This window comes from Ctenopharyngodon idella, chromosome 8, assembly GCF_019924925.1.
Source record: "Ctenopharyngodon idella isolate HZGC_01 chromosome 8, HZGC01, whole genome shotgun sequence".
NCBI classification, from domain to species: domain Eukaryota; kingdom Metazoa; phylum Chordata; class Actinopteri; order Cypriniformes; family Xenocyprididae; genus Ctenopharyngodon; species Ctenopharyngodon idella.
In genome coordinates this window covers 24,508,214-24,531,746 of record NC_067227.1, presented here as the reverse complement: position 1 = coordinate 24,531,746, position 23,533 = coordinate 24,508,214, and the positions used below count along the sequence as shown (strand labels likewise).

The window sequence follows — 23,533 nt, the reverse complement described above, 5'->3', positions numbered from 1 at the left end:
TCAGGTCCTTGGAAAGATTTTGATTTTGTTTTGTTAAACCTATAAACAGTGTTGGGGGTAATGCATTACTAAGTAATTAATTACTTTTCACTTAGAGAAAGTAAAGTAAGGGATTACTTTTTCTGTAATTTCTTTACCGATACTTCTGATGTAATTGCATTAAATCCTGTATAGATTGTAGAACAATTCCATGTAAAACAATAGTGGATTTAACATCAAAATTTAATGTCTAATGTTAAAATGTATGTTTTTAATGTAACCTTCTCCTTTTAAATGCTTTGGTCAGTTCAAGAATAATTTATGCAATTTTAAATAATTTATTTAAAATAATTAAAAGAGCAGTTTCATGTCTATCCTTTTCTATATTGTTCAACTGGTCGAGGTTAATATGGGATTTAGAAAGTAATTAGCAATAAGTAATACAATACTTTTTAAAGGGAGTAATTAGTACAGTAGTACAGTAATTACACGGTAATTACACTGTAACTACACGGTTGAAGATGTAATTAGTAGCTAGTAATTAATTTTTTTATTACTTACCCACCACTGCCTATAAAACAGAAATTGCAACTTAGGGCTGTCAAATTTTAATTACTGACCTATTTAAATTAATGTTTTAACATGTTAACATGTTATGTTATGTGTTTGAGTTTGTGAGGATTTATTATACTGGGTGAGTCTATTTTGCACAGTTTTGATTGTTTTTTTATTTAAAAATGAATTTATACTAATGCTAAATTATATAATGTGATTTTGCCATTTTTATAAGATTTTAAATTAGACTCACACAAACAGAGTGGTTCTGAATGAAAACTCATCTTGATTCATTCAGTACCTTGTAAACACTAGAGAAATAAAAATGGATTTATTTATTTACACATATTGCCTAGTTGACCCTGCTCAGATTCTGATACATTCTCATTTTTTCCTCCGAATCGATGCCTTCCTGTGACCTCCGCAGGAAGCAGCTTTTGTCTGAAACATGTTGCATTTGTGGCCCTTGTGCAATATACAAAGACATTTTGGTATTCTAACTATTTGTGCAGAGGAAACCGATGAGACATTTTGATTTAGAAGCAAATGCTTCAGAAAACCCAGCTAATCCCTTTATTATCTTTCCAACTACAGATTCCTCAGAGAGCGCACGAGGCACGATTTCCCTGCATCCAAACACAACACTCCTTCATTCCTCTCTCTCTCTCTCTTTCTCTTTCTCCTTCTCTCCCTTGCTTTGTCTTCTCTCCCAGCTGTGCTGCATTTGATTTGTATCATGCAGCGCCTTGGCAGGAAAAAGTCATTATCACAAACATAGGACGGGGTTCTGACTCTCTGCTTTGTCACCGTCCATACCTGGACGCGGTTTTATGCCCCGGCACGTAAAAACGCAGCTACATCTGCAAGCACTGAGCACGGCAGACCTCTTAAAACCGCTCTGCGGAGTTTGAGAGGCTCATTTCGGTTCACCCTCTCCAATTAAAAAGCACCGCGGGCTGTTTTGTGGTAGTCGGACAGCAGAGGAGAAGGCATCTAAAAGGAAACAACATAATCTCACTGCAATATCCTGTTGTGTTTCATGCCTAATTCAAGTGTTGTTTTAGTTTATTGGTTTTTTGCCCTCCTTGTCTGCATTAATATTAAAAATTTATCCAGCGACTACTGCCCCGACACTGTCCCAGGGCTCTTATACGTCAGCGCTGTACTGGATTCAACTTTGTATTTCAGATCACCTATCCCAGCTCATGAAATTCATGTAAATGTTCATCAAAGCGTATCTGCTGATAATACTCATGTTGCTTATCCAGTTGATCATGTTTGATGAGCAGATCCATGCTACATCGTTGAACATTGCGGATTGTTTCTTTATTGAATTTCCTCTTGAATGTATTGGATTAATCCTATTACATTAATATATTGGCTTTGGTTTAGCGTGCTTGCATTCGACATGAGGTTTTCTTGCCATTTTCTGCAGTTTGTGCCTGCTGTGACAGGTTTAGTAAATGGGCTGTGCTCTGTTCTGTATTTTTATGTGGTTAGTGTTTACTACTGTACTAAACGGTCACTGAGTTCTCATAGTCATAATAACACTGTATTAATTCCTCTGACATTTTAGATTTTACTACTTTGGCTTTTCCTGCGTCATCTATGGTGACATTCATTCAGACATACTGTATGTCTGATGCAAATATGTCAGTGTATTTTGGAACCAGATTGTTTGTTCAGTCATTTCTTTCTTGCATTTTTTTGTCGTCTGTTTTTTTTTAAAGTGGTCTTCTCATGTCTTTTCATGTAGAGTTTAAAATATTAAATCAAACATTTTCCTCACCAATTTTTTTTTTGTTTAATCAGGGGTTGGAAAACTTTTTGCCGTATTCAGAAAATATGTTTTTTAATTATATTTGTAATAATAATAATAATAAATTATTAATAATTATTTAAAAATATAATTCAATTATTACTTTACTCTTATTGATAGTTTGCCCATTATTACCTCTGAGGTTGCCAACCCCTGTTTTAATGTTTTTCAGTTGTGAAATATTCAGGTCACATAGGTAGGGTTGCAGGTTTTTGCAATTAATTTTGTATTTGTGACTATGTTTCTGAGCAATACACACCCATTTGCTTGCATTTCTCATCTCTGTCGTTGTCACCATCACCAGACAGTTGGTCATTGAACATTTGGCTCACAAAAATATATGTATTTATTTTTAAATGACATTTGGTAATGTTAACAGATATTAGGATTTACTTCCTAAACCACTCCTTTTTGTTACCTCATCAAAATAATTGTGGAGCCACCCTTTCGACGCATTCGTTTCAAAGTTTGACCATACAGTCCTTTGCTTGAAGGAAAATTGGCTCAAACAACCTGCTGGAAAAAAAACATAGATCATGGAATTTCCTTTTCCCCCGTCTTTGCTAGTGTGAAACCGGCAAACGTATATATAAAGATTTATTAGACTGATTTTTGGATGGGTGCTCAAAATTCTCCAGCAGCAGACGGCCCAGACCTTTGCCAAAATTGCGTGTTTTGGAGTAAATGGAGGCTTTTGTGAGCAATCAACACAGATGCTGGAGATGAAACGAGTCACGCCATTAGCTAATTAAAACGCATGGCCTGTGCATGAGCTGACTTTTTCCTCTGAATGCACGGCGAAACCCGAGCTGTCTGGATTCTGCCCCAGCAAAGGCAGCAAGTGGCGTTGATACTAATGTGGATGTACTAGAATAAGCTGCTGACATTTCTGCCCTGTCTATTTAACTTAGCAACTGCCAACTCTCTAAGCTCCATTCTGCTAGCAGGTAGCGACAGTTACCTGCACTGAATCAGCAGGACTCGAGGACTGTTTCCTATCTGTTTCCACTTCATTTGCCAAAGCTTTGCATTCTAGGCGAATGGGATTTAAACAGTGGCTCGAGGAGGTTATGCTTTTTGGGATATTTAATGGGAAGGTGGATTGAATGATTCCAGTACAATCATTGTTCATATGAGTTTTCAGAAATGTCATAAATTTCACTTGAATCCAAGTTTCCAGATGGTACGGCAGAAGAATGCACGTGGTCAGAATCGTTTTTGCAATTACGGCTCACAATTTGCAACCTTCAACTCGCTAATGTTTCATCACATGAAAGTTACGGTTGAATTATATCTTTAATTTCAAGATCAACAAATCCAGCTCTTTTTTTTGCTTGCTGTCAGATCCAATCTGAGACTCGATTGTCTTTTTGTCATGCTAACAGCTAAGCAACGGAGACCATATGTGATACATATATTAGCATGATGAAACTGCTGGCATAAAATGTCTGAGATTTGTCAGGAGACTGATGTTTTGGCAATGGAATGAAAGGCCTGGGAATTGATGGATCGTGCTTGTTTTCCTTGTCAAATACGCCAGGCCAAGTTCTTGTCAAGCCGTAAAAGGTTTCCAGTCATTCTGTATAGTAATGCAATCCAGTCGCTACTCCTCTTCTCTCTCTTCCTGTCTTACATTCTGCCACTTAAACATTCTTAATAGCTACTTAACCCATAATCGTTGTCAAATATCTGGTAGCTTTTTTTTCCTGCTAAATAAACTTTTTTTAAGCTGGCATTATGGGACGCATTCACTTCATGGCTGTAGGGCTTTAAATGTGCATAACCAGCTATCAAAGAGTGAAATATCCATACATGTTTTGTGCTAATTACATTTGTCTGGAATGCTATATTTTGAGTAAGTAATTTCCCGACATTTAATTATATACCTGTAATGTGAGACAGACACTGATGGCCACATTATTTTTGCATTGTGTCATATCTGTCCCGAATCCAAGTGCTTAATCAGTTTAACCCTGCAAGTGGGGCGTATCGTCTACTAATACACTGAGGGGACCAAATACAGCTAATGGCCAAAATTTCCTCAGGCTTTTTGAGTGCTAGACCCTGCTAGACACAGTCCCTATGCTACATACATGTATGGCTTTCTACACAGGTGAATAGGCTTAATTTAGTCCCATCATCCTAACTATGGAGTAAAAGACTTGTCTTTCTTTAGTCATCTTATAATGGACTTTCCAGTAGAGTTGTGAAAGGTAATTTGAAATGATCTCCATTAAGTTAATATTTGGAGGTACTCCTTGTCAGAATTACTCCCGGGAATATCTCCATAAAAAGGTGGATTGTTGACTGAACTTTAATTTACTATTCCCTGATTCTAGCTTTGTAAGATATGAGAACATTTATTGCCCTTTTTTTGGTTTATTTACTGCACAAAGTTGTGGAAACACTCAAGTTTTTTTTATTACTATTGTCCTATTTTCCCTATAGTACTTTTAACTTATATTAGCGCCATATTGCTTTTATTATTCGATTTCAGTATTTTTATTAGCCCCATATAACCTCTGTCTGTATTTTCTGTAATTGTTTATTAGCATTGCAGCACAAACGTGTGTAAAATCAGTTGATTTAACATGATCCAGCCAGGTGACATTAAAAAAATCTGGTGGACAGTGTGCCAAGAAAATATCAAGCTGTTGTAAAGTGAAGTGTTGCTAGTTAAAGACAGATATTTGGCACTCAGTAGTAATGTTCCTGCACATTTGAGCTTATTTTATCTTTTAACTTTTTCCCCTCCCAGTGTTTTTTATTTTTTTTATTTTTTTTAAGTTGCCAACCAGCACCAGCATTTTTTTTATTTTATCATTTTCACAAAACTTTCATGGCCCCCAGAATATTAACACTTGAAGGTGGGTAGGTTTTATTAAAAAAAGCAACATTTTGAGCAAAAAGCTGAGAAAATCTTGTTTTTGTCAAAGACTATGTCCGGATCGGATTCAGAATGATGATCAAAACATAGATGGAGTAGATCATGTCCATCAACACCCCCAAAGCTTGCACAGTCCTATACCTCTTCCTGGGTTCAACATTTCATTTTGTAACGTTAGGCAGTTTTGATTTTATATGCTGTTTAATGTTTGATGTTTGTTTATTTTACATGCGCATAAGCAATGCTTCTATCGCTTGTTTCGGCTTTTTCTTCACCTGTGTTTTGATCCAGAGATCCTGTACTCTTCCAGAACTGTATAAGGGGCCGTTCACATATGTGACCCTGGACCACAAAACATAAGGGTCATAAGGGTCAATTTTTTGAAATTGAGATTTACACATCATCTGAAAGCTGAATAAATAAGCTTTCCATTGGTGTATGATTTGTTAGGACAATATTTGGCTGAGATACAACTATTTGGAAATCTGGAATCTGAGGTTGCAAAAAGATCAAAATATTGAGAAAAACGGCTTTAAAGTCGTTTAAATGAAGTCCTTAACAAAGCATATCCACTCACAAAAATAAATATTTGATATATATACGGTAGGAAATTTAAAAAATATCTTCATGGAACATGACCTTTACTTAATATCCTAATGATTTTTGGCATAAAAGAAAAATCGATAATTTTGACCCATACAATGTATTGTTGGCTATTGCTACAAATATACCCGTGCTACTTATGACTGGTTTTGTGGTCCAGGGTCACACATGTGAAGCTTATAATTTTACATGATTTCTTTTAGTGCATTTTTTGAGCTGTAAAATGGTTCTCATGATTTTTACAGTTGTTGTAGGCATAATATTATCATGGTGAAAAAGTTGTAAATTGTACTTTAGTTGTATCTTTCTACACTAAAAATAATGTTAACAGTTAGTATTTTAACATTTTTGAAAAAAACTTATATTAACTTATATTAAACCTAGAATATTCCTTTAATAAAAAAGGACATTTTTCTCTAACATTTTGGTCACAAGTAGGGTAATACATAGGTTTTATTAATTTTTCATGAAATGTAAGTGCTAAAAATGTTTTATAGTGCTTTTATTTCATTACTTACACATTAGAAATGTGGTAATAAATTTGAATAATGGTGATTTAATGTCTCAGTGCGGGCCCTCTATGGCCTAAATGTACACAGGGCCAGTCATAAATGTGTTTAATTTAGAGTACCTTCCTCATTGTCACTATAGAGAGCATGTTGACATGGAGCTGATGCCAGGTGCCATCTGCCAAACACTCCTTAGAATAAATAACAGTAGTCAGGGTGCTATTTACATCACACCCAGCCTTTCCGCAAACATTCGCCATAAACCCCATCATGTAAACAGAGCATGGACGGTTTTGAGTTAAGACTGAATATCCCAGTGTTCTTAGAATGGGTTTGTTGAGATACAGATGGGCCATGGGACTTAGCAGAACTGAGAGACATGTTAGGATCCCAAGTATCTCTCAAAACCAAACCAACCCAGTTAATAAACAGCCACATAACTAGAGGCTTTATGGTGCCCCTCTAGTCCGAAACCACGTCCCATCTGCGGTCTGAACAGAGCCCAAAACTAAGTGTGGGAGGCTTGTGACAGCTTCTCTCTTACAAACTTATGGGCTGTGACAGCGTTCTGTCTAATTTGTCATCTGCTGTCACTCACATAGATGTAACCAGAGCAACAACTTCACCAAAAGCCCTTTCCATAAAACCCCTCGCCACTGCGACCATTATGGGTGTGGGTATGCAGTAAGAATGTGGTGCGCTGGAAAGACGCTGTTTCGGTTCCACATTTCAAGTGGGGTGTTATATAGAGATCTGGCAGGACGTGGTGCGCTTTACTGCTGACTCACAGCTGGATTCAACAGTCCAATTAGAGCTCTTCCCATGAAACTATTCATACCCCGCCAGAAGAGCTGTCCACGCTTTCTCAAAGCGCTTGTCTGTTTATATTGTCAAGTTCCTACATTCATTTCTACTTTTGGTATATGGAGGTATGGCTCCATATACCAAATATGATAATAACAATTATTGATAATAACAGTAACTTCTACACTTCCTACAAACATGAACTTTAAAGGATTAGTTCACTTTCTAGCCCAAGCTTTACTCACCCTCAAGCCATCCTATGTGTATATGACTTTCTTCTTTCTGATAAACACAATCGGAGATATATTAATAAATATCCTGACGCATCCAAGCTTTATAATGGCAGTGAACTGGGGTCACGAGTATGAGCTGAAGAAAGTGCATCCATCTACATCTATCCATCATAAACGTACTCCACACGGCTCCGGGGGGTTAATAAAGGCCTTCTGAAGCGAAGCCATTGGTTTGTGTAAAAAAAATATCCATATTTAACAAGTTATGAAGTAAAATTTCTAGCTTCCGCCAGACCGCCTTCCGTATTCAACATACGAAGAAAGTGTAAAACTCTCACAGTTCAAAAATCTTACACTATGTCCTACGCCTTCCCTATTAAACTTACGGAAAAAGTGTAACTGACGTGACGCCAACACTTTCTTCGTAACTTGAATACGGAAGTCGGTCTGGCAGAAGCTAGATATTTTACTTAATAACTTATTAAATATTGATTTTTTTTTTTTACACAAACGCATCGCTTCGCTTCAGAAGGCCTTTATTAACCCCCCAGAGCCGTGTGGAGTACACGTTTATGATGGATAGATGTGGATGGATGCACTTTCTTCAGCTCATACTCATTACCCCTGTTCACTGCCATTATAAAGCTCAGATATCTTCGATTGTGTTCATCAGAAAGAAGAAAGTCATATACACCTAGGATGGCTTGAGGGTGAGTAAAGCTTGGGCTAATTTTCATTTAAAAAGTGAACTAATCCTTTAACCCTATTCTTTCAGCCAATATTACTTAATATTACCAGAATTACACTTTGACTTGTTAACATAGTTCTTTATTATAGCAAAGTGCATTCTCCAAATGTTTCTAATTCAATGACTAATTTAACTTTTTCACATTTTCCCAAGATCATTTATTTTCACTTTTTAATAATGTTAATATTTTTTCCTGCATGTGCCCATGAAAGTGTGGAAAAATGTTTCCACTTCAGAGGTAATTGTCATATAAAATTTAAAATAGGAAATAGTCACATTGTGAAGTATTTTGTTTGCTCTGAGGCTAAATAATTACATTTCACATCTACTCTGTCGTTCAAAAGTTTAAGGTCAGTATAATTTTTTGAAAGAAATTAAGCAAGGATTCTGCTCTTTTGAACTTTCTATTCAATAAAGAATCCTGAAATAATATGGTTTCATTTCAACATTTTAAGCAGAACAACTGTTTTCAACATTGATAATAGTTTGAAATATTTCTGGAGCACCAAACCAGCATATTAGAATGATTTCTGAAGGATCATGTGACACTGAAGACTGCAGTAATGATGTTGAAAATACAGCTTTGCCATCACAGGAATATATTAAATTGTATAATATATATTAAAATAGAAAACAGTTATTTTAAATTGTAATAATATTTCACAATATTACTGTTTGTACTGTGTTTTTGATTAAATGAGGCTTTGGTGAGCACAAAAGACATAAAAAAAAAAAATCTTACAGACCGCAAACTTTTGATCAATAGTGTACAATTTGCCAGACAGTATTATCCAAAGCAACTTGCATAGCATTTTTTAAATCAGTTTATGCACTCTTTGGGAATCAATCTTATGACCTTGGTGTCGCTGTTCCAACAGAAATGTTTCCATATTAAGGCTCCTGCTCCATTTGTGCCTGTGAGTTTTCATCTAGATAACATGCGGTCTGTTATTGTGTGCGGCTCATTGATGTGGATTCCCAAAGATCAGTAGCACAGACATACAACTCTTGTTTTGTTCATTTCGGTGACAAAACGCCAAAAACTTTTTTTCCAAACTATGATTTCATTCCTTTACTAAAGGTCTCATGGTCCATTCTGATAAATTCTACATGACCTCAAAGCCCATGGCTCATTAATTCACCCCTTAAATTTGATTTAAAATGACAGGTTTGTGAAGCTATAAAAGATTCAGTTTCTTAACGGACTTGAATGTGACCATAAAGAAACGCTCCAAATCTCTGTATAATATCCAGCCATTGTTTCCACAGTAGTGAAAAATTAAGAAAATAGCACGTTCTATGGCTCCTTGAAGGCTCAATATCCTCTTCAAAGCTTAAATACAACCAGAACAAGTGACACGGATGAGCCAAATTCATATTTCAGCATAGAAAAGCCAAGACTTAGATTAGGTCATGCACAATTTAATGCAAAGATGGAAAATGGATATTAGCGTCGAAAAAAACCACTGCTTTGTAATACCGTCAGCGTCTCACTTGCAAATACCAAGAGGGGAGCGAGAGCCAGACCTGGACTCATATTACTGCTAAGGTAAACAAGTACGTGATGAGAAATTTCAAGTTAAATACTCCATAAATATGAAAACGTTTACTGTGGAATATCACAGGACACTGAGACCTTGTTATGTGGGTCTTTTTTTCTCTCTCTCTCAATTGAGTTATTGATTTTCTGTGAGGTATTTGAATAAAATTTGGATACAAGTTCTTAATTTCTTTTCTTTTTTACTTTTTTCACAAATTTAGAATAGTTTATCTTACTGTTGCTCTGTTAAATTTCCATTTAATAATGACTTGGTCTTTGTAAGTATTACATATTATTTTTTTAGTGCAAAACATTGTGCCTCATATTCCACTGTGATTCCACATGATTTAATGTGCAGTCATACTGTATGACGTATCATTATTAATAATGTGTTTTGAAATATGACCTGATAAATTGCCCTTGCACTTGCACTTTTGAAGAGAAAATAACAAAACAAGAAAATACTGAAGGGGAAACGCAACATTCAGGCTCCCAAAAGACAACAATGCAAGCTCTCTCTATTGTAGTTAAATTTCATCACATTTCTGGAGGGCGTAAATGTTCTGCTTCTCAATCCAACTGTGCTAGATGTCACTCGACCTTTCTACATTGTCAACCAAAACTTAACAAATTTAACATGCCATCTTGACCTATTGTCCATTTGAATAGTTTTGTTTTGTTCATGAATCTGACAGAGCCTTTGACGCAGAGATGTTTGACTTGGCAGGCGCAAGGCACTCTGGGATGTGTATTTGTTGTCATGTCGGAGATATAGAGTAGCTTAGAGAGTGGGCATGAGACAGAGCCAGCTGTGTCAACTCTGAACATTATGCCAACAGGGTGGAGGGCGGAAAGTAAAGGCGAGAGAAAGACCGTCGGTCAGGAGAGTTTATAGTTTACATGTTCCTCACAATGTCATATAACGAGAGATGTTGTGAAATGTGGCCTTTTTTGGTATTTAGCCTAGAGTTTGGACGACGTTTGAACTTTAAGAAGTATGGCATGACCCTGACAGCCAACTTTTTCAAATAAAGAGCTCATATGTGAGAATTATGAGTTTGCGTGATGTCACTTAGAAAGTTCAGCAAGTGTAATCCCAATAAATCGAATGTAAAAGGCTAAACTCACACTCCAGCATATTAAAAGCTACGTGTATTACTAGTTAAAGAGGAAGATTCTGAGCAACTGCAGTCAAAGTATCTGTCATGTTACCCCATGTGTTGTGCCAGCGCTGCTGGGAACCGAACGCTAGCAGGTGTCAGTGAGTAGATGGGGACTGACGGTTAATGGACGCTGAGATCCTTCTGTGTGTCAAATGCTGGATTTGCCCCTTCACAGGCATGAACACGCTGCACATATCATGTTGAGGAGTTTCATTGCATCTCACTGTGTGCTGGTTCATGTTGCACGAAACGGGGAGATAATTGATGGCTCGGTGGTATTGTAAAGGCACCGGGGCGAGTGTAATACTCTCTAATTAGCTATTAGAGATACTTAGAATGAAGGGAGTGAGAGGCCGGTTACTGGAGTGACAGATTGTGCCTAGTGTCCATCAGCGCTTTGAGAGCTTTCACAGTGCGGCCAGAGAAACCGAGAATGCTGTTTGGTTTCTTTGGTGTTCGGTTTAACAAAGAAAACACGGATTAAATAAATTTGACACTAATTTAATGGTGCCAGGTCTTTAGGCCTGTAATATGTAGGGTAAAATGAGGGAAGATGGCCCACTTAAGAACAGTGTGCATTTACTACTAGTGATGTCTTTAGTATGTGCAGGATGCATCATGCAATATATTTTTAAGCAAAATAAATTGAAACTTTTGCTAATTTAGTTTTGATGGCACAAAATTAAAAATCAGTAATGGGGTAAATGACCCTCTTTCCGTGACACAACTATTTTTGCTGAATATGTATTATATAAATGTGTGTCTGCATCTGTGTGCATATAAATTATGTTTTTGCTAATGTACAAGACTAAATTAAAATTATTCTGTGTAAAATATTTTGACAGTTTAGTTAAATTTAAATCAAATAACAGAATCCAGTAGATGGGTCACTGTTCAAAAGTTTGGGGTCAGTAAGATTTTTATTCTTATCAAAGCTGCATTTATTTGATCAAATAAAACAGTAATATTGTAAAATATTACATTTTTTTTTTTCTATTTTAATATATTTAAAATATGATTTATTCCTGTGATGGCAAAGCTGAATTTTCAGCAGCTATTAATCCAGTCTTCAGTGTCACATGATTCTTCAGAAATCATTCAAATATGTTACCTTTCTTATTATCATCACATTTGAAAATCACAGATGTGCTGTTTAATGAAGTGTTGAAACCACAAGACTCTTAAAGGGGACCTATTATACCCTTTTCACAAGATGTAAAAGTCTCTGGTGTCCCCAGAATGTCCCCAGTCTGTGAAGTTTTAGTTCAGAATACCCCACAGATCATTTATTATAGCTTGTCAAATTTGCCCCTATTTGGGTGTGACCAAAAACACGCCGTTTTTGTGTGTGTCCTTTTAAATGCAAATGAGCTGCTGCTCCCGCCTGCTTTCCAGAAGAGGGCGGGGCTTTAACAGCTCGTGCTTCAGTTGCTCAACAACAACAAAGCAGGAGAATCTCACGCAGCCAAAATGACGATTGTCAGTAACGGTGTTCAGCCTTACATTGTTCACACCGGGGTCGGACACTGATGGAGAGACTCAGGAAGAAGTTACAGCTTTTAGAATGAAACTGGACGTTTCTGAATAGTTAGTGGATAAATTAATGTAGTTGCTGTGGAGTTGATTCAACTCATCAACTAGCATGTGCCGTCATTTTAAACTTTTGTGCAAATCCCGCATTGAATTGACTCTCGTTTGTGAAGCAGTCCGGTGTAAAATGACGGCATGGTAACAACACTGTACTACAACAACAACTTCCTCTTCTCTAAAGCAGCCCAACATGGCCTCACCCTCTTTGTTGCATGTTCCCGGGGACAGGGTTTATGTAAATCCTTGAAAAGCAATTTCTGTAAAAGAAAATATCTCCCTTTGCATTGAACTTTGAGCATCATAACTTTGCAGATGTTCTTTATGCTCAAACAGCAACATTACACACTAACTAAAGTTAAAATAGTGAAATCATAATCAAGGACCCCTTTAAGATTCTTTGATGAACAGAAAGTTAAAATTTATAGTATTTATTTGATATAGAAATCTTTTGTAACATTGTAAATGTCTTTACATTTATTTTTTATGGAAAGATTTACATTTAATTTACATTAATTTATTGTGTCCCTGCTGAATAAAAGTATTTTTGATAACTTTATTTCAAGAAAAAAAAATCATAGTGATCTCGAAGTTTTCAGTGAACAACGTTTTTTAGTGATCCCAAACTTTTTGCATGGTATTGAACTTCTGACTTTATAATTCTGTGAGTAATGTACAATCCTGTATTCTTAAATGAAGGGATGTCATGGCAACAGACTATGAATTCAGACTGAATGTTTTGAGAAGGGTGTAGCTGCAGCCTGGAGATCTCCAAATGGGGTGGGAGCTCCAAAACAGGGTGGGGCTTTCTCCTATTGACAGACAGAGACATCACGACACATATTTTTTTCCCAAACTAGTGGGGCTGCCCTGCAGCCGATTCCAAAGATTTCACTGGTCATGTCAATCACAGTGCTGATTTTCTACACAAATGCTACAACAAATACTAAGCCCTAACCCTAACCACACCCTAACCTTAACCAATGAAATTAGCTGCAGGGCAGGATTTGCACTGTAAAATGACAGTTCAGGAGGTAAGCAGTCAAGAAGATAATAGGCTCGTTCGGGATGCATCACCCCTGTGCAGATTGATTGGCGTATGACATCAAAGTACCGCTAGAGCGTTTGAAGAGCATATGACTCCTTATGCTTTTGAATTGCTCTCGCGGTACTTTGATGTCATACGCCGATCGATCTGCACAGCGGACTGCTGCCTTGCCGGACAGCAGGACCTTTTTAGTTGCGCCCAAGGCCACTGCCTCTCATACCTTGCGAGTCTCAAGTCCCTGGACGCCCCCTTTTCTTTGGCATTTAATTTACTAACTTTTATATAGAAATGTAAGTCAACGACATTTGGCAGAAGTGAAAGTCTTTGCATGTGGAGACTCCGCCCACTTTTGGAGTTCACGCTCCGTTTTGGAGATCTGCAGTCTGCAGCTATATCTACTTGAATTAATCAATTTGCTTGTAGGTCATGATGTTTGAAATCATCTGATTCATGGAATCATTGAGTAGTAACAATGAATTATTAAAAAAAAATATATCTGCCTCAATTCTGAGGGTGGCATCTTACCTTAACATTTTAAGGATCTTAATTTGAGATAAGATGTAGTGACATATATTGTGACAAGGAAAAGTAAAGGTAGGAGAGACGTCTTGCCTTGTGTTTGGGATTCAGGTTCCCTCTAGAGAAGATCCAGTATCCCAAGCTCATATTAAATAGCCAGCATCTTCACATTGTTTCAATAGAAGCTGGCATTTTAAAAGAAAAAATCCATTCAATAATAATTCCTTACATTTATATAGCGCTTTTTCTGGGTACTCAAAGCGCTACACATATGTGTGTGGTGATACGTGTGCAACGCCAACCACTTTTTTAAAATCAGAATGTATTGGTATGTAGCCTGAAACATGGCTATGCATTTCAGAAGAGTGCTTACAGGTGTATTAAATTATTTTTACTACACTAATCTGTTTTCAGGATGTATCAATGAGCATGCCACCCAGTCATAAATAAAAATTAATGCAGCAGGTGAGGGACGCCAGAGAAAGTTCGTGCTGGAGTTACAGGTTAAAGGCTTTTAGGAAGGAAGAGAACGTGTAGAAGCAACAGTTGACCTGGAAGAGGACCTTCACTCATTTCTCCCTCTGTAAATCTGAATAGGTCCAAAGAAGATCACAGCTAGTTTTGGTAGACACTATGTCTTCTGGCTGGTAACACTTTGACGGTGCGCCCCAGAACGACTCTGGGTTAAGTGCTCCCATAAAGACCCATATGTTTCCTGTATGTTCTCGTTCAGGATTCCCACATGTAGCATAAGTTGCTAATGTCTGACTTCCATAGCGGCGAGGTCAGAATCCATAATACACCTTCAATTCAATTTCCTTCAAAAACGTTGCTCAGAGTGGGGTGGGGGGTGCGTAATGACTATGCGAGAGGCCCAATTTAGTCATCATAGGTTGCTTCCTGTGAAGGTCCCATCTACAATCTACATGGGTTTCAATCTGGTTTAACCAGTGTTGCATGAGAACAAAAAAGGCTGTTCGGAGCAATTTTGCTAGTCATTTACATGACTACTTCCTCCACCGGTTTATCAGCCAAGCCTTCGATCCCATCTGGACAACATTTGTCAGCTGAGGATTTGTGTATGCATTACATTAGGTATGAATCAAATATTTTGAAATTTGAAAGTAACGGACGAAAGAGCAACAAAGAAAAATCAAAGATTCTTGAGAATAATTGAATGTGAATTCACTTCAGCGCCGTTCCAAAAGAGAGCGAGAGAGCGAGAGAAAGAGAAATTAACCAGATCTTTGATTCATATTAGGCCTCCTATTAGCAACAGATGAAGTTGGCTGCTAAAACGAGTGGCGTTTGGATGTGGAAATGATATGTGTAAACTATGTAATGTGAATGTTTTAGCTAAGCTGTGTTTAATTTTGTACCCTGATGAAGTGCATGAGAAACCTGTCTCCCCTTAGCTGTCTCATTGAATCATATGGATATAATTTCATCCATTTACGTTTTTCTGCTCTTTGCTGTGGTTGCCAGGGGGCATTTGGAAACAGGCAGATTAAAGGCACATGTTCACTTTCGCCTGTAGTTTTTAGCCACTCCGTCTGAGCTCCGCTGTTCTCCGTGCCGAAAGAAGTGTCGGCGGTTTCTCTTTTACAGGTCACAGTTACTCCAGGCGCTCAGCGGTAAACCTCGTAACACCTCTCGTTCTCCAACAGGAACCAGAATCGATTTCGTACAAGTGCTGATCACAGAACATCAACATAACAGACAGACCCTGTACTGCAAATCTGAGAGCTCTGAGGCAATTTGAATGTCACAATGAATTACAGAAATTGTGTCAGGCTGTTAGAAAAGAAGTCATGGTGCTCATTAAAATTTGCCTTTTAGCCCACTAATTACGAGTAATAATGTATTTAATGCTTGTTAGTTGCTAAAGGTTTTAATGTCTGAATAAACGCATGCCTGAGGGAAGGTGAGATTGGTAGTTACAGTATAATGGGGAAATATGTTTTATGTTTCAGAGCACCTCTGAATGTTAACGGGAACAGCAGTGGACCTTTGACTCCATGGGAAAGAATGTGGCCTGAATGTAATTCCCATAATAAGCACATTTTCTCTTCCTCTCAATCCAGGTCACTCCATCAGAGCTCTGTGTGACGTCATTAAGGGACACGACACTGCCATATTTTTGCGCAAAAAATGTGCCATAATGGCTGGCTTGTATTCTGCAGGTATTTAAGGGTATTAATGAACTGTTTTTTCTTCCGAGTGCTTGTGTACACTACGGGCTTTTAGTTGCCCGATGCCTCGTTGGACGTTTTCTGCCGCAATCACGTTTCATTTCCCATATAGTCATCAGGTTGGGGTTGAACGGCCTCCACCAGCCTCTGCGGCCCGCAATCATCCGTGATTGGCTCTGCGCCCCTGACACAAATGTCAGCCTGAACTGTCACTCTGTGTGTGTACAGCAGATCCTGAGGCCCACTTCGGAAAGATGGCGTCAGATGACTTACCACAATCCACTTTCAACGGTTATCACTCTGTTTACCCTCACACAGGCCTTCAGAGGGGAAAGCTAAACACGTTTATGCCAATTAATGTGATTAGCGTGCTAAACTGTTTTTGCAAATAAAATCAAAGAGTAGTTGAGACTTAGGAGCTGTCATGTTTGGTTTATAGCGGTTTAAAAATGCAACGTATATTTAGTGCTTTTGGAGTCTCACTTTTCTCTCTGATTTTTATGATAAACGTCTGTTTGTATCTCAGAAACTTCACATTCCTCGGTTTGCATTTGGGGATGTTTTGATAGATGTTGACGTCAGTTGTAAAACTGGTTGCATTAGAATTATTTGGAAAATAATGTTCTGTACTTGGCAAATACAGGTGCATTTTTGTGCTATTATATAAAAGAGAATGTTATTTTCTTATAAAGTTGAAAAATAAAATGCCAGAGACATTAAAAAAAAAAAGTGGAGAGACAATGAGAGACATTAAGAGAGAAAAAGAAATTCCTCCCAGTCAAATGGATTAAACTCTGGCAGATTGCTGTGTTTGCATGGCATCCCAGAATGCTTTGCTGTGTTTGCAAGGTATCCCAGCATGCTCCGTACCTCGCTCCATTGGCAGCCGATCCTCATGCTAATGGTGGGCCTTACACGATTAGCAGGCTTCTCTCTATGGACCTATAAATTCAATTTAGCCTGAAATTTGTATTACGTTAAAGAAAGCAGTGAAAGAATGATTATTTCCCCTATACATAAATACACACATTTTGGGACATACATAATCGCAGTGTTTATTTTGAAAACTCAAGTTTTCGAGACACATTTTAGGAGTCTGCACGGGGCATATATCTCTGGTGTGATATGTGAGTATGGCTTGCTTGGTTTTCGGAGACTTTAAGTTCTGTGTTGTGGGTATATTCAGAGATGTTTTCATGCTGTTGAGTAATGCAGGCACAAATTGATATTGTGGGGTCTGAATGTTTAAAAGCCCCAAGCGATTGTGTCTCAACCACTGCGCCGTTCCATTGTGTGAGCTGATTATTTGAATGTGTAAAAGTTTGTGGCCAGTTACAGTTTGAATTGATATTCCTCAGATATTCTGGTTAGTTTTTTCTAAACCCCAAACCCTAAGTATTAAACCTCTGCAATTAATTCTGCTTGAACTAAAAGAACTGAACTGAAGACCGGAGTAATGGCTGCTGAAAATGTCTTTTAGGAAGACAGGGCCGGATTATCCATAGACGGGATTGGGCGAGTGCCCTGAGGCACCAGTCAATACGGGGGCACCAAGTGATTAAGATTAGGGATGCACTGATCCGCCTTTTTCGCTTCCGATACCTGGGATTCAGTATCGGCTGATACCGATACCAATCCGATATTCAAGTAATAATAAAAAAAGTGCTAAATTACATAATAAACTGTATGCCTCACTGTGTGGAAGAAAGTGGGATCATTCTTTCGTGCAAGGTATCAGGCTTGACTTAAACATTACTTTCCTAACTTTGTAAAACAAAATAACAAGCAGACACAAATGTAGTGAATTATTTATTAAATAATTGTGCATCAGTGAAACAACTGTAAATAAACCAATAGCTTCACTAGCTTGGTAGACATTCAAAATAAACAGGAGTCCAGCTGATTCCTTCATCCATGACTCATGGCTTGTTTTTCATGAATGTTTGAGTCATACATGACATAAACTAAATATATTTATATAAATATAGGCTATACTATAAGATTAAAAGACATTTCTTTTAAATTTATAGCGGAGTTTTTTTAATGAGGCAGCAACATATGATAGATAGGACAGAACAAAAAAAATGCTATTAACAATCTTTCATTGCGCAAAAGTATTACAATATGAACGGCTCCCATACATAGCGGCACAAAGCCCTTATGCGCATCCCGTGTGCAGAATGATGCGCTTGAAGCATCATGGAGTCACAGCGCGCAGCGGCAGCGCTCCGCACTGAAAAGTTCAAAGCACAAAGTGAAGATATATTGATGCATATTGTATTACCGGTATCGTTGTCTACAGATGAAGTATAATAATAGAAACATTTATTCGTCTTGGAGAGAGTTTCATTGTGTTGACTGTCGTAACCGAACGCGACACGCAGTCTGAAAGCTGAATGGAGAATGACTGACAGCCGCAGCGGAGGGAGGCATTTACATGAACTTTAACTTAACGACTTAAATATTTATCTGTACCTCAAATTAAACTATGGAATGGCTTCAGAACACTTGGAATATAGTGCACGGAAACTTTATGGTGCTTTTTAATGTTTTGTATGCCTTTTGTGGAGCTTAACAATATCACAGAATAGTACAAGCACAATATCGGATTTGGATCGGTCCCATCCGGCCGATACCCGATCCGGCAAAAATGGAAGTATCGGAGCCGATACCTGATCTGAGTATCGGATCGGTGCATCCCTAATTAAGATAATGACTAGACCTTTAAAAAAAAATTCATGTTTTGTATATATATTATTTTGCTGGAAAGATACGGATACAAAATGAACAGTTAATGATATATACAGAGAGAATATAAAATATATGCATATAAAAAATTGCGATTGGGTCAGGTCACAGTGTATTTACCCCCTCCCAGTCAGAGTCAATCAAAATGGATAGGCAGCATCAGCTTAGCGGTTGTGCGAAATGTAAATTAAAAAAAAGAGAAAATATCACAACACATAGCCACCTTTAAAAAGTACATGCAATATCAAGTTTTTTGGAAAAATGGATGGGCTACAGACTACTTTCCCAAGTGTATTCGTTGCACTCAGACTGCTCTTTACCCCGTTGCCAACTGCGAGGGCGAGAGATCCTTCTCTCAACTTAAAAGAGTGAAGAATGAACTCAGGACAACCATGAGACAGAAGCGGCTATCTGCAAACTCCCTGCTGGCTATTGAATCCGAACTAGTCAGGGGACTTTGAGGATTGATGCCGCCTTTACGTGCTATCGGAAATTTCATAATTCCCATTTAAGAAGTCGTGTTTACACGATTGTTGCATTCTGTGCTTTGTTGTCAGAATGAACAGGACTCATGGAGGACACCAGGTTTATTCTTGCCTATTTATTGGGAAAATCTTATTAAAAACCAAAATTATAGGCCTATGTAGTATCCCATGCACTGACAACCATATAAACATTCACAGTGCTATCTAGATAGTCCGCTTGCTGACGATTCTGTAATTTCGGTCAAATGCAGGGGAGGGTGACCACATTTGAAGTGGCACTACACTGTGTTAATCCAGGCCTGCTTGGTGAGCATGTTTAATGTTCAAAAACATTTCAAAATTGTATTGACCCCAACATTTTGAATGATAGTGAATGTTTTTTTTTTTTTTTGAATGTCATTTTAGGATCGAAAGTCTGAGCCTGGCCTCACGGCAAAACGTCTCTGATGTTTATGAAGAACAAGTTTACCTCGGATACACTCTTTTTTTTATTATTTCTAGTGTATGTAAATGTGTGTGTGAAAGTGAAGTGTTTTTGCTTTTTTCCACCTTCTTTTAATGTGCCATGTAAGAATTCTGCACTCACAGATACACACACTGTATAATCCAGGTCACTTAATATATCCTGACCGTGGCAGTCTAAGGTTTCGCCCCGTATTAAATGGCCTGGACTCAATAGCAAGCCTTTTGCGAGTGATTGAAGGAGGCCAGAGCCCGAATGATGTTCTGAGGGCCCATTAGAAGAATGGAAGGCTCTTTCCTTCAGTGAAACTGGAGCTGCGATAGAAGCGGGGGCCTCAGTTAGAGGTCAGTGGACAATAGAGAGCAAAGCTGCCATGTCAGGTTTCACTCTCTCTGACACCTCCATAAGCCACCACTCTGTCCCATCCGAGGCTCCTCATTGGTGGGCTGTTGACGTTTTGGGGTGGAGCTAAGAGATAGGGTTGTATAGGATGTATGAGACATCGTGTACTATCAGTGTGTCCAATGCCTCATTACACAGATGCCTTACAGACAGATTGCAGAGGACCATCCTGTGATGACTTTAGAAGTAGGTGTGGCATAGTAGTCAGCTGGTCTGTAATTTTGAGGAATTCTGATTGGCCAGAATGAAAATGAACTACTGAATCTGAATTGCTTATTCTGATTCAATGTTTATCTGAATGCATTGTTCACACTTATGCACATATTAAAGTCAAGGCCTTATAAACCATCGTCCTCCGAGAAAGATGGCATTTCTGAAAAGTACATTTACTGTTGTTGTCTCTCTCTCTTAGTTTGAAGGGTGTAACAAAGCCTTCTCGCGGCTGGAGAATCTGAAGATTCACCTGCGGAGTCACACAGGAGAGAAGCCGTACCTGTGTCAGCACCCAGGCTGTCAGAAAGCATTCAGCAACTCTAGCGACAGGGCAAAGCACCAGCGCACACACCTGGACACTGTGAGTACATGAATATACCCCGACCTGATGCTGTATGTCATAGCTGAAACCAGAAAGACAAAACACAAGCACTGATCTTTACAGACACCATCCTGAATATAGAAATTAGCAGTGTTGGGGAAATACAAACTAGTAGTGATGCTACTGACTTTATTTAAATAAATTAAGTACAGGAAGTGCAACAGTTTAGTTTTCAGTTTTTAGTTAATCTTTTAATCTTAAAAGGTCCCAAAGTCCCTTTCAAGGAAAGTCTGTTCACTCGGCAGCCATATTTGCAATGCCTCTGGGCAGCTATTTCGGGCATCCAAGACCAAGTCCTATCTATTTGAATGGGGGAATCCTGAAATCTCAAAAACTGCTTGGCGAACTCACAATTAAATAACATATTTCAAATCAGCAACAAAATCTGACATGAACTGTCCCATAAATGTTGTTTCTTATGCTCAAATAGCGTTAAAAAAGCTTATTTTTCAGGCTAGATGGGCCAATGCACATGTGCAGTGACGCAATGCCTTTATCAATGAGCGATTGGCTCTTTTACTTAGAAGGCGGGACGTATTCCGCCGTATTGTGCGTTGCAGTTTCTCCCATTCAAACTAATAGGAGTGAACCGTCTTTCTATATCTATAGTCTTTGAAGGTCCTCACCCTCATATGTGGCTTTTTAAAAAGTTAATTCTAAACACTCCTCCGTCTTATATGAAAACCTTCATTGTTTTTTTTTTTGTTTTTTTTTTTTTTTTTTGCCAGAGAACTATTGCATAATTGGACATTTATATACAGTACTCAAAAAGATATTGCTCTCTTACATAGGTGATGTGATGCTCCCAATGTGTTTAGCTGCTTTTGTTAGTAGCTTGTAGTATTGCTAACTATTTTTCAAAAGATTATTCAGACTGTATAACTTTTTTAGCTTCTCTTAAACTAAACTAAAGGGAGATCCATGGGTAAAGGAGCTTTAAGTTCAGAGCAAAAGTCCCAACCACGTAAGTTCCCAACCAAATGGACCTTACATACAAACCTGTAAATGTGCTGTTTGCTGCCTTTCTTTGACCCAAATGTTAATTTTGCATGCACAAAACATACATACGGTTATGTCTCTATGGGTTGATGAGGGGAAACACGTTCTATCATACGCCGTTTAACACCATGCTCCGTTTGTGATAGCAACGAGACATGGCAGAGAGAAGCACGTACGTCTCGCATCCCACTCCAACAATGTGAGGAAAAATAAAAGTCAGGGAAAGCTTGAGTTAGTAATTTCTCACTAACTGGTAGAACCCTGTGCTGTATCACATCGCAGTACAGCTCCTGCGCTGCGCTACCGCCACACTGCCATGGCCAATTAGACCCTCGACCCCAGATGCCCAGTGCTACACATTAACTTGCCTATGCGCCCTGTCACAGCCTTCCACACGCCTCATATACAGTGAAAAAATCACTTCGACTGTAATGATATTTATTCTTGACGGCCTTTTTTCTTTTTTCCATTCCTAAGCTTTCTCGTTTTCTGTTTTTGGTGAGTTTAGACGGCAGGGGGATTATATGGCATTGCACAGTGAAAACAAATAAATGCACAGAGACGAGCTGCCCTGCGAGCGGCTTGTAAAAACAGTGTTATTTAGAGAATGAGGGAAGGTAGGAAAGGAGAGCTAATAAAGGAAGCCTATCCACTTTCACTTTAATGACTGCCTCTTTTTTAGAAAAAAGAGCAGTGTAAAATGCATGGGAGAAAATCACCTCTGCATGTTTTGGACCGTGAGAGTGTGTTTCAGTAAAGTTTACCAGTGAGAATTATGTGTACACTGATATATATCTTAAAATGTACGTTTAAACACTTCAGCGCTGATAAAATGTGCAAAATAACGTAAAACTGGCTCAGTAGTGTGTTAACTGTAAACCAGTTAATGAGTGTTTGTACAGTACCTGTATACCTGCACATTTACCGATCAATCTGTATTCTTCTTTCCTCTTCCTGTGTCCTCTCAGCTAAAAGGTAGGATACTGTCTTTCCTCTTGAACTTTGACTATTTATAAACTCTCAAAATAAACTTGTTATTGCACTTGTGTTTGTCCATTTACACTCAATTTGAAAGTGTAAATATTAAGGCTGAGTACAGAAAAGAAAATATGCAATGGGTTTCAAAGTCCACTTGTAAAAATGATTTTTTTTTTTCTCTAATTTAATGAAAAACTTTTAAATAAAGAACAGTATTTGTAACCTAGAAGTAGTTCAGAATATTAAATATTTGTATTCATTTTGCAAAATAATATTTCTTTGTTTTCATGTTTCCAAAAACCTTCTATTTATTTCCAAGTTTATATAAAAAAAGTTTATATTTAGAAACACATTTGTTTTATATTTAGAAATTTAATACAGAATTAGTATGGAAGCTTGTTTCCACCCTTGTTTCCACCCTGAAAAAAAAAGGTAGTTGCGACTTTCACAATTGCTTCATATCTCACAATTGCGAGATATAAAGTCAGAATTGCGAGTTATAAAGTCAGAATTGCGAGTTATAAAGTCAGAATAGCGTAATATAAAGTCAAAATTGCAAGTTATAAAGTCAGAATTGCAGGATATAAAGTCAGAATTGTGAGTTATAAAGTCAGAATTGCAGGATATAAAGTCAGAATTGCGTAATATAAAGTCAGAATTGCAGGATATAAAGTCAG

The 23,533-nt window shown here is 37.9% G+C and overlaps 1 protein-coding gene across 3 annotated transcripts in view; it reads left to right on the top strand.

Annotated features, from left to right (window-relative positions):
- The window catches only part of LOC127517228 (zinc finger protein GLIS1), a 96,048-nt gene that overhangs the window by 41,423 nt on the left and 31,092 nt on the right, over positions 1–23,533 (top strand). For all 3 annotated transcript variants that reach the window (XM_051902554.1, XM_051902553.1, XM_051902555.1), the window contains exon 5: positions 20,697–20,858. In XM_051902554.1, coding sequence (XP_051758514.1) covers positions 20,697–20,858 — 162 coding nt within the window. The remainder of the gene's footprint in view (positions 1–20,696; positions 20,859–23,533) is intronic.